Source organism: Vigna umbellata, chromosome 1 (genome assembly GCF_029865625.1).
Source record: "Vigna umbellata cultivar VRB3 chromosome 1, Vumbellata_1.0, whole genome shotgun sequence".
Classification (NCBI taxonomy): Eukaryota; Viridiplantae; Streptophyta; class Magnoliopsida; order Fabales; family Fabaceae; genus Vigna; species Vigna umbellata.
The window spans coordinates 39,827,810-39,841,934 of NC_142165.1; the positions used below are offsets into that span (position 1 = coordinate 39,827,810).

A 14,125-nucleotide genomic window follows, 5' to 3' on the forward strand; every position below is an offset into this window, starting at 1 on the left:
ATAAACATTTAAAATCATCTTATATAATAAGTTAAGTTACATATTGTAAATGCAATAGGAATTATATATTCATAAATATTTATTAACTATGAATTTTAATTAGAAAAAAAGCCTTCATTATAAGTAGGAAGCAAGTTAAAAAAATTAATTATATAAACTTGAAACATAAGCATTTATTAAAAAATTGTTTTGAAAAATTTATATCTTATTTTATATTTTAATTTTGGATGGTTATACTTAATTACAAAATACTTGTATTCTATTTTTTTTCCTTAAAATTTGTTATTTTTAGTATTTACTTTTTTTTTACATCAACTCTTTAATTCTAAACGACTCGTTTAAGGGTTTAAGGCTGTCAGTGGGTTATCACCATTGTTGTCTTCCTCAGTCATCGTTGGCCAAGAACGCAGCAAGTTGGAAAAAGAAAATGCAAATTTTGGGCACAAAATTTCTTCGTTGTTGAGAACAGGACAACAATTGGGTCTGCGAATTTTGATTTCTAAGGTTATTTTGTTACGTCATCTTTTCTAATAACTCCCAAAATGGCTTCTGCAATATTCAGAAGCTTTCAAGTTCACCCTTTTCTGCTTTATCCAACAACGTTACTCAGACAAAGAAATGGGGTTTATCATTTGACGACGAAAGCCACACAATCTCAAACGGACACCCAACAGCGGCAACCTCAGACAAAGGTTTCAACAAGCAGCACCCAGTCCAAAAAGCTTGACAAAATACCAAAAAACTATGAAGCTATCATTGGCATTGAAACACATGTTCAGCTCTCCACTCAGACCAAAGCCTTTTGTGGTTGCCCTTACCATTACGGTTCTCCACCCAACAGCAGCATTTGCCCCATTTGCATGGGCTTGCCGGGTGCTTTACCTGTTTTGAACTCCAAGGTCATTGAGTTTGCTGTCAAATTGGGCCATGCTCTTAACTGCAACTTGGCTTTCAACTCCAAGTTTGATAGGAAGCAGTATTTCTACCCTGACCTTCCAAAAGGGTACCAGATTTCTCAGTTTGATGTGCCAATAGCATCAGCTGGTTTTCTTGATGTGGATATTCCAGTTGAGTTTGGCGGGGGCCGCAAGAGGTTTGGCATTACAAGGGTTCACATGGAAGAGGATGCAGGAAAGCTCCTACACGCAGAGAATGGAAATTACTCACAGGTTTTGCTTCTTTACCATTACTTCAGTTTGCAAGTTGCAATCTTATTTAGCTTCTGTTTGAAATCAACTTGTGATGAAACAAACGAGAGTATTTCTATAATAACCTTTTTATAAATCAATTTTAACATAAGAAAAAATTTAAGCTATATTACTTCTTATTTTCTTCTCTTGCAAACATTTGTTGAGAAGTTTATTCAAACATAACCTTAATATGCTTTTATTATTTGTTTTATATCCAAGTTTAATGTACCCTTCATTGTGTACCATTGACAGACTGCATTTGTTCAATAGTGCATTTATGTTTATTTGAGCAAATCTTTGTACTGGATCAGTTTTCACACATTTGTTTGATGAATAATTCTTATTTTGGAACACATTTATTGGTCAGTTCCATTCATTGACGTGAATACCAAAGACCCAACAAGTTTTTATCTATGATACAAGCATGTTAAAGTTAGTGGTGTTTCATGACAGGTTGATCTTAATAGGGCAGGGGTACCTTTGCTTGAGATAGTTTCTGAGCCTGATATGAGAAATGGTATTGAAGCAGCAGAATATGCTGCAGAACTACAGAGGTTGGTGAGGTATTTGGGAGTGAGCAATGGCAATATGCAAGAAGGTTCTCTTCGTTGTGATGTAAATGTATCAATACGACCTATCGGGCAATCAAAGTTTGGGACTAAGGTATTTCTTCTATATAAATAATTAAAGGTGTTTTACACACCAATTATTGGACTTCTGGAATTGGAACTTTGTGAAATTGTTAGGAAGCGTGTTAAAATCTCATGGAGTTTGTTTATGCTCGTCAATGTCATCCCTACTGTGATTAGTCATTGTTACCAGTGAATCTTCGTTCAAGTTGAGTTTTCTACCTGCAATCATAAGAATGGAAGATATTAAGAATATAGTTTACAGATAATCTTGTACTACCAGACATGGAAAATATTATTTTCAACAAAAACTCAGAATGAGTTTTTGTGTGTCAATTCTTGGCTAGTAGATTATAATCCGAAATTATCAATGTGGTTTTCTGTTCTCTAAGAAAACAATTAGTTGCACAGAATTTTGGGTTTCTATAAATTAACCTCAAAGAATGAAATAAAAAGTAATTGCTTCAAGCAGTTCTCTTGTGGATGAGAAAATTGAGTATTGTCATATTGCAAATTTCTATTAAAAAAGTGACTTTTCACTGCCTTACAGGAATGAAGTGCCACCAAGTCTATTATGTTTTGTTGCAGTGCAGTATGAACACACTATATATTACAGATTAGCAGCTAATATGGTCAATTGTTACTGGCAGGTTGAAATAAAAAATTTGAACTCATTTTCTTCAGTGAGTAGAGCAATTGATTTTGAAATTTCAAGGCAGGTGGAACTTCATAGTCAAGGCCAGGAAGATCAGATAGTACAAGAAACTCGGTTATGGGAAGAAGGCTCTCAGGCTAGTGCTACAATGTGTTCTTATATTTTTTGTTTATAGTGTAGTGTAGCAAGTGCAAGATTGTGTTTTCATTTTTCTCTCTTCAGACTAGGATTCTTAAGTAACTTGTTTTTCTGTTTAGAGAACAATTACAATGAGGAAAAAGGAAGGGCTTGCCGATTATCGATATTTTCCAGAACCAGACCTTCCAGCAGTAATTCTTTCTCAGGAATATGTTGATGATATAATAGAATCTTTACCAGAGCTCCCAGAAATTAAGCGGAGAAGATATGAGCAGATGGGCTTAAGCATGCAAGATGTTCTTTTCCTGGCTAATGATAAAAATGTGAGTTCTCTGTGGTTATGTACTGACTGAAAATAGGCGAATTTAATAAAACAATGTACTAAAGATTTAGATATAAATGTTTGAAAGAAATAATAAGTAAACTATCTACTAGATGTCCTTCATCCCAGTATTGTATAATTATTGTTAGGAAATGTACTTAAGATTTGACAATACCCAAGAAAAAAAATCTAAAAGTGATAATGTTATGTAGATATAAATAGGAAAATAATGTTAGTTAATGTAAAGAAGCTAAAATACTGCAACTACTGTAAACTACAAAGAGACTATGAAGAATATAAAACTGCCATTGCTACTAAATAAAATGGTCCTATATGGTCTAATAAAATGCCCCCTCAATCAAGTACATTACACGTTAGAAGCTAAATAGTAGATGCCAGTTATTACCACAAATGGTCTAATATGGTTTTTTTCTTCTGAATTGATGTATTAGATTGCAGAATTTTTTGATGCAACTCTTGCAAAAGGTGCTGATCCAAAGCTAGTCGCCAATTGGATAATGAGTGATATTGCTGCTTTCATGAAAAATGAAAAGTTAACCATAAATGAAATAAAGCTTACACCTGAAGAGTTGTCTGAGTTGATAGCTTCCATCAAAGGTGGAACCATTAGTGGCAAGATTGGGAAGGAGGTATGTTTGCTTTGGTACTAATGAGGGTGCAGTACCCTAAGCATCCCTGATTCTCACACAATTTTAAAACATTAAGTTGCTCTACTTTATAGTTTTTGCACTGATTTGTTCATATGCTTTACTACGGGTGAAAGTCAGTCATGTTAGTGTATTCTAACTATGGACCAAACCAAGTGTGGGAATTCGTTTATAAATATGTTGATCTCTAAATTTGGGCTTTAATCATTAGAGCCTTAATCATCACTGAACTTTAATATTTTGTTCATGTACAAAACATGTCCTATTATTATGCCAATGTATAATGGTGCCATGTAAATATGGTAATTAGGAAACTTGGATCTTTGATTTATCACACTCATTTTGTTACCATCAAGTTTGAAATATAGTTATGATACAGTTTTCAGTATATGTTTCCCTTTGATCTTGCCGCGGTTCCTTCCTTTTCTACTTATTTCTACATGTCTGGTTTGACTTTGAATAAGACTATCTCAATGAAGTGGAAAACAAGGAAAGACAATTGAGCAGTTGTGGCTGAATTATTTAAATTTGGGCTTATGTTGCATTCTGTATTTTTTTCATTGTGTTCATTTGTTTGCAGGTATTATTTGAGCTATTAGCTAAAGGTGGAACTGTTAAGGACCTCATAGAAAAAAAGGACTTGGTTCAGGTAAGTTGTAAAATTAACCATTACTGAAGTTTTTACTGTGTATTGTATTTTTGACAGAATTCAACAAGAGTCAACATAAATGCTTTGATACTGAAGCACAAAGTTGCTAGCTTATGAGTTCAAATACAAATTTAGCAACTATACTGGGTTTAGATTTTGTGGCGTTTGGGAGTTTATTGAGTTTTAATTTTTTTATTTCAAAAGAAAAACTTGAATTGTTCTGAGCATTCCATGGGAAACCTCTGCTCTGAGGCTGCATCTTTGACATTGGTTGTTGATGCTGAGAAAGAACGAAAATATTGTAACCGGCTTTTGCATTTGGAAATGACAGATAGTAGATCCCAATGAAATTGAAAAAATGGTGGAGAAAGTGATTGCTGAGAATCCAAAACAAGTGGAACAATATCAAGGAGGCAAAACTAAACTACAAGGTTTTTTTGCCGGCCAGGTATGACCATGTAGGAGTGGAAAGATTTTTCATGTTTCTTTTTTTCCTTTTCATAGCTCACTAACTTTTGCTTGTCCAAATGCAGGTAATGAAATTATCTAAAGGCAAGGCAAATCCAGGTCTCCTAAACAGGATCCTCCTGGAAAAATTGAATTCTAAGAGCTGATGATAATAGATTGTTATATCTACACTCATTACTCTTCTGTGCTTAGCATTATTTCCAACTTGTTAAGTGGTGATCCTTGATAAAACTGTTATGCAGCCAATAGACAAATTGGAAATGACAAGTGATGATAAGACGTTCTTGTGTGCTCATTTCTTGCCAAACTAATTGGTTCCATTGAATACATATTTCAGCTGATTTTTGAAATAAACAGTGTATATTTTGAGTTCTAAAAGTGGTATAGGATTTCTGCTTCAACTGTTGAGATAGAAGTGCTCCATCCTATCTATTTCTTCGGCAGCAAACACAAGCATTATATGGTGTGCTTTATAGGTACAATATTTCCAAAAGCACGTGATTTATATTTACATTTCCAATAAATTTATGGCTTAAAAGTCTCTTTGCATATCTCATGTATTTGGCATGTAACAAGTATATTTTGGTATTATTCCCTTGTCAAAACAATATCAAGAGCATAAATGTATTTGGTTTCATGTCTGTTATACTGTAACATCCATAGATGTGTGTCCCAAGGCAAAACAGGTTCGTATGTTTGGTTAGACTGTGTTATGAAGAAAGAAAACTCTGTAAATGGTGTTAACGTTAATGCTCGTGGAGATTATTTTAGCATGTACAAAACGTCTTTAATTTATATGAAAAAAATGTTGCTTTAATATCTAATTGGTAAATAGGCCAAGCATTTATAGCTGCTAAAGCAACCATTGATCTTATCGTGTCATGCATTGCAACTATGGGAAAAACTTAAATGTAGCTGATTTCATGTTGTTACTTTTATCCTTTAATCACCAACCGTGCCTTGTAAATGTCAACTTCACTGTTTTCTTTTAACTTTATCTTAAACACCCATTTTACATAAATGGTGTTGTGAGCTTTAGGAATATCACATAGTTGACATGTGTCATTTCTTTCAATGACATCAATTTCATTATCCATTGCTTTTCACCATTTTTCTTCCTTGATAACACTATCGTATGTTGCATGTGATTGTTGGAGAAATTCTTTCAAATGCACAAACGAATGTAGTGTATTCTTTCTCATCATTTTCATCTAGTAATACTTGGATAGGTTGCTAGCAACTCCAATACCAAGTGTTCTGTTTATCAAAGAGAATATCCCTGCCAATGACAACATTTTTATGCAAGGATTAAACAATTTATAAGCTATGGATGTTTAATTTACATCTTTCATCGGTAAAACTTCAAAATCTCTCAAGGTTTAAAGTTGCGCGCTTGACTCTAGCAAAACCTTGACATTTTTCTTCATTGAATCCCAAATATCCTCTTAAGTATATTTGCAAGGAATGGTTTCCAAAATTAGACAAACAATAGCCAGGAAAAGATAATCTGTTGCTTTCAAGTCTCTGGATTTTCTTTTCTGAAATTCTGTTTTTCGTGCATCTATCAACATCTGGTAATGGTTCTTGAATCCAAGATTCAACAACTATCCAATATTTTTTAATCGCAAGAAATTCTCCATAAGAAAAATCCAACAGTTGCAATGAGGTCTCAGTAGTTGTGTTTTGAGTCACACGTTTCACTGGTTTTTAATTTCCAATACCACAGATAAATGTCAAAGGGGCGATACAGCGTTGTAGAGAAAAATGTGTTCCTCTAATCATTTAAAAGAATTAACCGTGTCCCAAAAATAGGTCACTACATTACTGACCACATTTCATAACAGCCCCAAGAAACTCCACATAATTTTAAAAACTGAAAATCTACTAGAAAGTAACAGCAAAACAACACAATATGGAGTAAAATTCTCCCTCAGATTGGTGAACAACTGAAAACAAATATTATTTTATTTCTTAGCAATATTTTAAACATACTCTGATATAACCACTAACCAGCTTCTTTAGCCATTTGTATTTACTTCCACATAACTAATTTGAATAAACAAAACTGATTTGTCTGTTTTTTATTCCAAATGGCACTTTGCATAAAGTTTTCAACAATCATTAATAGGAGAAGAAAGTAAATAAGTCAAAAAAATCAATGCATGTTATAGTATTTCCTATCTATTTTCTCTTGAAGTTAAATGTAACTTAATATCAATTTATAAAAGAAATAGATGGTTTTATATCATGCTAATATGCAAAGTTCGAATTTAGTCCTTAAAATACTGTTTAGCATTTGGGAAAATGTGTTAAGTAAAATCCCTATTTCTGTAAACAAGCCACTAAAAGAAGGTAATTTTCAGAAAGTGAAAAACAAACGGCATATAAAACTGGTAAATCTAATCTAGTTTGGAAAATGGAGTTGTGGGAGAGGGAACAACAGAATTACTTTTAGAAAGGGAAAATTATACTTATTACATATCGTTTTTCCCTGCGTACTAAATGCTCTTACATAGCACTGCAACCGTTGCTGGGAGATAGAAATTGAGAAGGCCATAAAAGCTATGCATAATCAATTAGGTTTGACATATGTGTTGTCCTCTCTAAACTTGGCGATTTGACTCCGTATCATTCCCTCAACATGAGGTTGGACAAACATGTGGGTGCTATCCAAGACATGTATTATGAACTTATCAGATGCAGGAAATGAAGCATTCATATTGATGATATATTGTGCCATGGGAATGTCACTGCACAAGACAATTTAGCCAATCATTGATGCAGATTACAGAAGTGAAAGCAAAAATTAATTAAAAGTAAACCATGTTGACTCCAACTATGGTAATTTGATATCCCATTAGTGACTGGTTGTTTTCATGTGGAAAAGAGAAATACACAATTATGACTGTTGTTAACATTAATAAACCAAAACTTATGGCAAGAGGTTTTTTACCCATGTAAGAAGGAAAAAACAGTCCTTATAGTTTTAGTATGTAGAAGTTCCAACAATAGCTAGTTGTAAAAATAATCATTTGAATATTTGGCTAACAACAGTCATAATCATACAACTTTCCAAGAGGTGATACCAGGAAATGAAGACTCCTTTGGTGGCATTGACCATGGTGTATATAACCTTCCTGGAAAGAAAACTAAGACAAGTTACAACAGACACCATAACATTCGTCATCATTGTAGATAGTAAATAATAACTAGCTTATTTGATACAGAGCTAAAAATGCTTTACAAAGCTTCTCTTAAAACATACTTATCCAAACAAGCCATAAACTGCACCCTGTGATTTTCTTACAACAAAATTCATGGTTGTCAAATCGAACATTAATTATTCTTTCCTCCATACATCACAAGTCCAATGAACTATTATGATCACAAATTAATCTAATCTTGCTAAGATGAAATAAAAAAGAATTAAATGAATTGAACTGAGTAACTTAACATTAGGAATGAAACGATGTGATCTTATCGAGAAAAAAAATGGAAAAAGGATGCAAAAGCTTGACATCATCGCACGAACTTCGCTACCTCAATTATAATTGTCTATAGAGTTGGCACAACAGCTAAAGCTCCAATCTGCAATGGCGAAAATTGTGGTAGGTTTTACGTGAAAGGGAATTTCAGAGAAGAAAACCACGCAAGCTATCGGGCCTTCCAGGCCCACGTGACAAATAGGAGTTTCATTTTGCACTCCACATATTTCTTTGCATCACTCCATTTTTTTTAGAATAATATTTCTGGAATTTATCTTTAAGAGAGTAATACAATTGGTTTACAATAAATTAGGTTATCTAGATAAATAATTTTAAGAGGAATTAAAATTTAAAATTTTCATGAAAGAAATTACATTACTTAAAAAATAGATAAGTTTAAATTTCACCTAAAAAGTAAAAGTTTGAAAATTTTCACATATTCAAATTCATATACTTTTACCTATTCTTTTTAATTTGACTTTAATTACATATTTGTCAACATAAGTAAAATACAAGTACTGTGGAGATAACAATTTTTCAATTAATGTCAACAAGAACCTTTTTTTAATATATATATATATACACACACTTAAATTTTTATTATTATAAATCGCTATTATTTCATGTTTTAAATTAACTAGAATTTTATCGATTAATATTAAGATATTACCGTCTGACCAATGTGAAATATAATTTTTAATATTTACACTGTTTTCTTTTATATATATTTGGACACCTACTCTACGTACATTTAATTCTTATTTTTAACCTTACCTTTTTATTTCAATACAATTTTCCAACCTATGCTGGAAATAGTTAATTTCTATATAATTGCACACACTTTGATTATAACTAACAATATACAAACACAAAACGCTACCAAACTCTTCTTATGTTATTTAGTTTAATATATATTTTGATCCATATTTATGTAAGTTTTGTTTAAAGTGATTATTGATTTTTTTTATTCAAAATAGTTTCAAATAAATTTTATTTAATTTGGTCATTTTCAATGATACTGTTTAAATTTTTTATGGCTAAGTGTCCTCAGTTATTAGTAAATGATGTATACATTTGGGGTATATAAGGCTGGGCATAATTTACTAATCTGAACTAAACTACAGTTTACTGTATTATACTTAATAAAACTGAAGTGGTTTTTACTAAAAACCAATTAACTTTTTTTATAGTTCAAGTTAAACAAACTGAACTTTAATAATTTTAGTGTAGTTAACTGGGGTTAACTATGTGAACTGTATGTCTTTCTCCATTAGATTTGTTTTCTTTCACGGTCAAAGATTTTTTGCCGTCATCGCTGCCCTCTTCCTTCCTGCCAACACATCCAAGAAATCTCCCTTCGTGACACGTTTCCGAATCATGCGGTCGAAAATATCATACAACCTGACGTATGAAAGCGCCACATATCCCTTGACACCCTGCAAATCAAATGGCTTCAGCAAAGGAAAGTAGTCTAAGAGGTTAACCCTCCATGCGTCCTCCATGATCCTCCACACCAGCTCCTTAAATTCCCCTGCACTCTCGAACTCCGAATCTACCAATCCTCCGAAAACACCGTGTTCGATACCAGGTTCAGCATTGTCGCGAATGCCAGATTTCCAATCGGAACACCTTTTCCATTCGAACATTGCTTCCGAAGGTGCTCAACAAGTTATACGAGATTTTGTGTCATGTTTTCATCTGCAGGTTCCTATGAAATCAATTAGTGAATTTCAAGATTTGTACTCCACTGTATGTTTTAGCATGAAGGGAGCTTGAAATCAGTTAGTATATTATGTCTCAACTAATTTTAAGTGCAGTATACTTATGGAATAGTTTCTGCCATTTTCTTTGTATTATGAAGGGAGCTTGAAACTCACTATTGCCCTCAAAACTGCAATCATGTTCCCTAGAATATTTTCTGCCATTTTCTTTGTATTAAATGCTCTAATATGGGGACAAAAATGGTCTGGAGTAGTGCCATTTGGAACAATGTTTATTCACTGAAGTGCACAATAAATAGTTAACTAAACTGTGAATTAAAAAACAGTTTATTGAACTGAACTGCAGTTACTCTAAACCATATTTTAGTTCAGTGTAGTGTTCCCAAACTGGTTTATAGTTAACTATAAACTTCCATAGTGCAGTGAACTGTGATGCAGTTTGTCCACCCCTAGTGATATACGTGTAACTTAAATGAATGTGAGATTGATTGATTGTTAAAAGAATTATTTCACATAAAAAAAATGGAAAGTTAGCGTAGCTAAGAAGAAATGAGACCTAAATAACTAAAGGTGGCCATAGAAAAAAAATGTAGCATCTATCATATAATTGGACACAACAAAAATAATTACCCCTTATATCCTCAGGTAATAAAACCAACACCATCTCTTCAATCTCCATTACCATCACAATCACCACAACCAACTCTCTAATCCCCTCTATCATCACAACCACCAACAACACCAACTAATCCCCACTCTCCATTACCATCACAACCAACTCCCCAATCCCCTCTACCATCACAGCCACCAACAACATCAACTCCTTAATTCCCATTACCAACAAAGTCACCACAACCATCTCTACCATCACTGCCACCAACTCTCTAATCCTCGTTACCATCACAACCACAACAACTAACTCTCCAATCTTCTCTATCATCATAGTCATCACAACCAACTCACCAATCCTTTCCAGCATCACATGGACCACCACAACCAATTCAGAAATCCACACAACAATTTAGTCAACCAAGGAGAAGGAACAAATTACATATTAGGAAACAAACTTAATACTAGTATGTAAAATATTATTAGTAGGAAATGTTGCTTATGTACTTTTCAACATTTGACTGACAAACACTTATTTTTTGTTCTTGACTATATTCACATTATTTTATAAAGTGATTAATGAAACTCAAAATTATTGGTCAGTCTATTTGAACTCATGTTTAATATATTATGATCCATGCTCTTCGTATGTATCAAATTCACAAAAAGAATAAGGACTACATTATTGAGAATATAATAATTTGAATTATTGATTTAAATCTCCATTAAAACATGTACGGTAGAAAAATATTTTAACTCTTCGTTCTATAAATTAAAGAAACTATTCACACTAAGAATAGCAATGAATTAATGAAGGAAATGAACTATTTTAATAGTAATAGTAATTTTATATTCTTCACAGCTGTGACAGCTTTTTGACTTGACTAGGCTATTCTTTCTTATGGGGACTATCATCATCGGCTTCGACTTCTCCATCAGAAGAGAATTCAGAACTATAACTTGTCTCACTTATTTCATCATCTTCCAAGCTATCAATATTTTTCCTTATGCGCCTGCAGTGGAAATGATGTCGGAACATAGGTGACCACAAATGCTTATTCTCGAACAAAAACCCATACTCAAATATGGGTTTAACCCAATAATCACAAGCTCCAAGCTTAAAAGCCTTCTCTTGGGAAAGTGGAGTACGATCCTCAGACATCACTGCAGATGGTTAAACAGTCAAAAATTGAAAACTTAAGTAAAAAGGTAAAAGATTAGTTACTTACTGATGAAAGGAACATCAATTACTTCTTTATCGAGAAAATGCAGAAATTCATAGCCATCCATCATTGGCATATGGAGTTCCATGATAATCAAATGAAAGTCTATTTCTTTTTCCAACAAAAAGTCGACCGCACTTGAAGATTCAGAGCATATCTTAACTGTACAAAACTCAAAAGCATAAGAAAAAAACACAAATATTTCTCTTAAAGAATGATAACGAATAAAATATTGTATATATCTAACCTTTATGAGAATTATCGTTGCATGATTTGTCGATGAATTCAAGAACTCTAAGGTCAGTATCAATGGCAAGAACATTAAAATTTGATGGAAATTCAGGCATGTCAATTGAAGAAGAACTTCCGGCCATCACTCTCCACTATCACCTTATATCAGGAATGGAGAAAGCAAGGAAAAGAAATAAATACATACGGCATGGTATAACAAAATCCAAACAGCAAAAATCAAATATATGGATAATTAAAAAGATTTCACCCAACCCATCAAATAAATATATAGAATTAATGCTTTTAAAACTCCTTTTTGTATATAATCAATTAAGAATAATTTTATAATGAGTCAATAATATTTTATTTATTTATTATTAAAACTAACAATAAATAATACATATTAATTATAATATTAAATAATTATTTATAATATATAACAATTAATATTATTTTTTATATATACTTAATATATAATAATATTTTAATTAATAATACAAGCTTTGTTGGATTCATGTTATAAACTAAAATGCGTATTCCATTTACACATTAAAAGCATCTAAGAGATCACATCATCACACATTAACAAATTCTCAACTAATTGGATAAAAATATAAAATATGAATAGTTTTAAAATTAAAATAATAAATTTACAAAATTAAATATTAAAAATTAGTAATAAAATATCTATTTAAAACTTGTACATTTTATATTTACAATAAAAGGTCCAAAATTTTAAAGGTATAGATATCCACCTCTAACTTTAACTTAAAAATATATTAGAAACAATTACAAAAATCTACTAATTGAAGAATCGTTTAACTCTTCATTGTATAAATTAAAGAAACGAACCACTGTCTTCGTAACAAAAAACAAGAGACCTCTCAAATTTAGTTAGTTTAGGATATTTAAAAATCATTAAAAACGAGGCAATGACATAAGTATTATATTTATATATATATGCATGCATTTAAATTTTGATCTTGTCAATGTACCTTCCATCTTTTCTTTCTTTTTTGTGGCATTGACACAATATTTGGATGCGTTATAAGTGTATATATATAATAAAGGCATCAAGAATTTGTCTCAATTACTCTGTGAGTGTCTCAATAAGAGGGTTTTAAGTTGTTCTAAGTTCATTCTATACCGAACTCAACCAAAATAGGGTTATGTACATTCTCATTATGAAAATGGTTCTTTTGAGCGTATCTAAATTAGATACTATGTTTAGATATAGATTTCTACGTCCATTCTTTTTAAGATTAAGAATAGCTTAATCGGATATGTTTTTCACATATCTCTCATTATTTAGGACCTTATTCAATTCATCTCATAGATAAGAAATTCTCTGGACAATTCAAATCGCGACTCGAGCCTATATAACATGGCCAATCAATAAAAAGACTCTAAAGATGCCATGAAATCATGGTGATCTTAACTACATGAAATTTCGATTTCCATTGTATTTGGTAAACTCAGTGAAGGCAAGTATGACATAAAGATCCATCTAATTCTCAAGTAGTTAAAATGAACACTAACCTCGTTGGAGGTACCCGGTTCTCTTCTTCTACACTTGATCGCCGCCGCCTCGCCTGTCTCACCCGGGAACTGATACGTGTGCTGCTGTCGAGCTCCACCGACGGTGGCACGGTTCACGCTTCAGAAATGTTAGGGTTATGTGAGAAGGAGATACATGCATAGATAATATATGTTCTCTGTCCCAGAGGACTTCATGAGGCTTTGTGGACTGGGCCTAAGTTAACATATTCTATAAATTAAAATATTAATGTATATTAAATTATATAAAAATATTAAATTAAATAAACATATATTATTTTTAGTTAAAATTAAAAAAAAATGTTTAGATATACAGTTAACATCTTAATTTGATATATATTAAAATATTATTATTATTATTATTATTATAATAATTATTATTATTATCATTAGTATAAAAATCAACAAATAAATTAAAATTAAAAAAAATCTTAATAAAGTTGGTTAAGAAATTTCTTAACCCGTTTCTTAAAGTCAATTAAAAAAATTCCTTGAATTTCCAAACTAAGTTAAAAAAACTTTTTAACCAATTTTTGAAATTTAGTTAAGATTTTTCTTAAAATTACTTTATTTAATAATA

The 14,125-nt window shown here is 31.8% G+C and overlaps 3 protein-coding genes across 5 annotated transcripts; 1 reads left to right on the top strand and 2 right to left on the bottom strand.

Annotated features, from left to right (window-relative positions):
- The first annotated feature begins 350 nt into the window (after positions 1-350).
- Positions 351-5,365, top strand: GATB (GLU-ADT subunit B). Its single transcript, XM_047317653.2, has 8 exons — positions 351-1,169; positions 1,644-1,853; positions 2,470-2,610; positions 2,732-2,935; positions 3,387-3,584; positions 4,183-4,251; positions 4,583-4,699; positions 4,785-5,365. Exons 1-8 carry the CDS (start codon positions 543-545, stop codon positions 4,863-4,865), a joined length of 1,647 nt encoding a protein of 548 aa, XP_047173609.2. The 5' UTR covers positions 351-542; the 3' UTR covers positions 4,866-5,365.
- Positions 5,366-7,086: 1,721 nt separating this feature from the next.
- On the bottom strand, positions 7,087-8,380 carry LOC124841393 (Nucleotide excision repair, TFIIH, subunit TTDA). 3 transcript variants are annotated; one of them, XM_047317657.2, is made up of 3 exons: positions 8,260-8,380; positions 7,806-7,856; positions 7,087-7,469 (listed from the first exon to the last, which is right to left on the bottom strand). In XM_047317657.2, the coding sequence occupies exons 2-3, from the start codon at positions 7,838-7,840 to the stop codon at positions 7,292-7,294; spliced, it is 213 nt and encodes a 70-aa protein (XP_047173613.1). In that variant the 5' UTR covers positions 7,841-7,856; positions 8,260-8,380; the 3' UTR covers positions 7,087-7,291. The 3 variants fall into 3 exon arrangements, with proteins under 3 accessions (XP_047173613.1, XP_047173614.1, XP_087959142.1); XM_047317658.2 differs by having other exon boundaries at positions 7,806-7,868; positions 8,260-8,319; XM_088103016.1 differs by having other exon boundaries at positions 8,174-8,272.
- A 2,894-nt stretch (positions 8,381-11,274) lies between these two features.
- On the bottom strand, positions 11,275-13,652 carry LOC124841392 (two-component response regulator ARR14-like). The gene is made up of 4 exons (XM_047317656.2): positions 13,528-13,652; positions 12,005-12,147; positions 11,764-11,919; positions 11,275-11,698 (listed from the first exon to the last, which is right to left on the bottom strand). Exons 2-4 carry the CDS (start codon positions 12,129-12,131, stop codon positions 11,424-11,426), a joined length of 558 nt encoding a protein of 185 aa, XP_047173612.2. The 5' UTR covers positions 12,132-12,147; positions 13,528-13,652; the 3' UTR covers positions 11,275-11,423.
- Between the last annotated feature and the right edge of the window lie 473 nt (positions 13,653-14,125).